This window comes from Penaeus chinensis, chromosome 19, assembly GCF_019202785.1.
Source record: "Penaeus chinensis breed Huanghai No. 1 chromosome 19, ASM1920278v2, whole genome shotgun sequence".
Taxonomy (NCBI): domain Eukaryota; kingdom Metazoa; phylum Arthropoda; class Malacostraca; order Decapoda; family Penaeidae; genus Penaeus; species Penaeus chinensis.
Window position 1 is genome coordinate 29,612,345 of NC_061837.1, and position 2,500 is coordinate 29,614,844.

The 2,500-nt window shown below is 32.9% G+C and overlaps 1 protein-coding gene across 1 annotated transcript in view; it reads right to left on the reverse strand.

Moving 5' to 3' along the window:
• Window positions 1-2,500, reverse strand: part of LOC125035095 (cilia- and flagella-associated protein 300-like) — a 6,029-nt gene that overhangs the window by 1,645 nt on the left and 1,884 nt on the right. The window contains exon 3 of the mRNA XM_047627242.1: window positions 1,254-1,323. Within this exon, the coding sequence (XP_047483198.1) occupies window positions 1,254-1,323 (70 nt within the window). The remainder of the gene's footprint in view (window positions 1-1,253; window positions 1,324-2,500) is intronic.

Below are 2,500 nucleotides of genomic sequence, written 5' to 3' on the forward strand. Positions count from 1 at the left end.
TAATGGACATATTAGATTAGAACATAAATATGGTACATGAGCAGAGAAATGGATAGAGTAATTGCAACAACGGTGGTTTCTTGATCAGGTATCGGTCTTTATCAATTTACTCTTATATGGAGTGAAAATATTTTGAAAGTCCTAGATGATATCAGCTGAAATATTATACATTTCTTATAATAAAAAGTTTTTCCTTTGACATTTACAGTAAGTGTCTGTTAAATGCCCTTTAAAGGAATGGAAGCACTACAACACTTATTTAGTGAGAGCAGAAGTTCAACCTTGAAATAGTGAATATGTGAATAGCCAACAGCACGAGATAATTCGAGGCTAAAATGTAATTGATTTCAAACTGTTACAGTCGTGGAGTTAGATACATATTAAGAATATGCAATAAATAAAAACAGCAGAGGTAAAGTCACGAGTACTTAAGTTATTAAAGAAAGAACAGCAGAAGTAAAATCACGAGAACTAAGGTTATTTCACAGGGCTTAAATACTTGATTCTGGATTCTGAACACCCAGAATGTGTCATTCCGGAGAGCTAAATTTTCGCAACAAGCATTACAAATAACAGAAACCATATATTTACTTCAATGTATTTGCACTCGGTAGCGCCATATTTTGAGAGCTAAAGCTAATTAACACTGGATCAGGATGTTGAATTTCCCTTAATCTTCACTTCCATAGTAAAGGATAACAATGGGCCAGCAAGGGCACAGTACCAGGCTCCGCTCTTTTTGTGATTTATCTCATGGAGTCAGCTTACCAAGCATGTGGAATCACTGCCGTGTAATAGCATAACCCAGGTGGCCAGAGTTTCAAGGTTCCAAGGCTAGAAACTTTACCATATTTTTTTTCAGGATTATCAATATAAAGAACATACTCAGCAGGGAAGAGAACAAATCAGCAGAGTAGCGTAAGTTCTAAAAGAGATGCAACTTTCGGTATAAAGTTAAAAGCTTCAAGGACCGAGTAAAAGACTAGAACCTAACGCCGAAGTGAAGAAAACTGAGCATACTGGCCAAGAATTTCATTTCAAGATAGAAGATTCTCAGCAAAGAAGACAGAAGAACGAAGAAAGGAGCCTTTAATCTGCAGGTGTAACAAGATGACTTAAATCTGAATCAATTTAAGACAGAGAGAAAAAAAGGAGAAAACTAATTAATGAGTTTTTTTGAGTGACTTTCAATATTAAGAAAATAACAACCTTAGCTTAGCCACAAAACCGAGGGAGATATTGCAGGAACTTACCCAATGGTCCTCTGTATTGTCCACGCCATACCTCAAGCGTAGAGGCAACTGCGGGACTTTTAACTAAACTCTGTAACACAACAACTAGAGTTAATAGAATATTCAATCTTGACACCGATACCTTGAAACTGTCACCACAGATGCATTGTTACATTTCGTGAGAAGTTAGTATATCATATATGAATATGTATCTGTAAGTGACATTACCCGACCCGCCTATTATATGGTCAGATGATAATAATATCTTCAATATTATTGATAACAAAGAACCCAATTATAGGATTATAATTCTGTAATCCAGGGATTAGCTTTTACAATGTGAAAACACATGACGCTTTACATCAGTAGAACATCAGCGTACTCACTCACACCGCTTGCTTTAGGGAGCCTTACGACATCATTAAGAACAGTTATTTTTTGTGATACGGGGCAGTATAATGATTCGAAGGTGACCTTATCACTTGGAGTAAATTCTAAAATAGATAAATAAATAAATAAAAGCAAGGTACTGAAGAATCGAAAACTGCTACAACGCAAAATCAAAGATAAAATACAAGCATGCAGAAAAATGTCAGCATACATGTCAAGGCTGCATGTCACACTGCAGGCAAGATACATGAGAGCAGCAGGCTCATGTAACATATCTACTTTATATATATGCTTGATATAATCTAACAAAACATGAGAGTGCCAACGGTAGCATATGATCGGAATTAAAAGAATGACTTTTATAATTATAGAAATAAAAGTAGACAGACAATGGTTTTCGGTAGACGTTTAGTTGGTCATTTTTACTTTCGGTAAACATTATGATCATTATCATCATTATTTATTTGTTTCTGTTATTACCATTATCATTATTATTAAGATTATTATCATTGTTATTTTCATTATAATTACTATCATCATCATTATTATCATTGGCATTAATATCATTATTATTAACATAATCATCGTCATTAATATCGTTATTATTATTACCATCATTAATAGCGTTATTATCATCATCATCATCATCATCAGTATCATTATTATCATCATCATCATCATTAATATCATTATCATCATCATTAATATCATAATTATTATCATCATCCTTAATATCATTATTATTATTATCATCATCATCATTAATATCATTATCATCATCATTAATATCGTTATCATCATCACCATCATCATCAATATCATTATTATCACCATCATCATCATCATCATAATTAATATGCTATGATTTTTCTAGTATT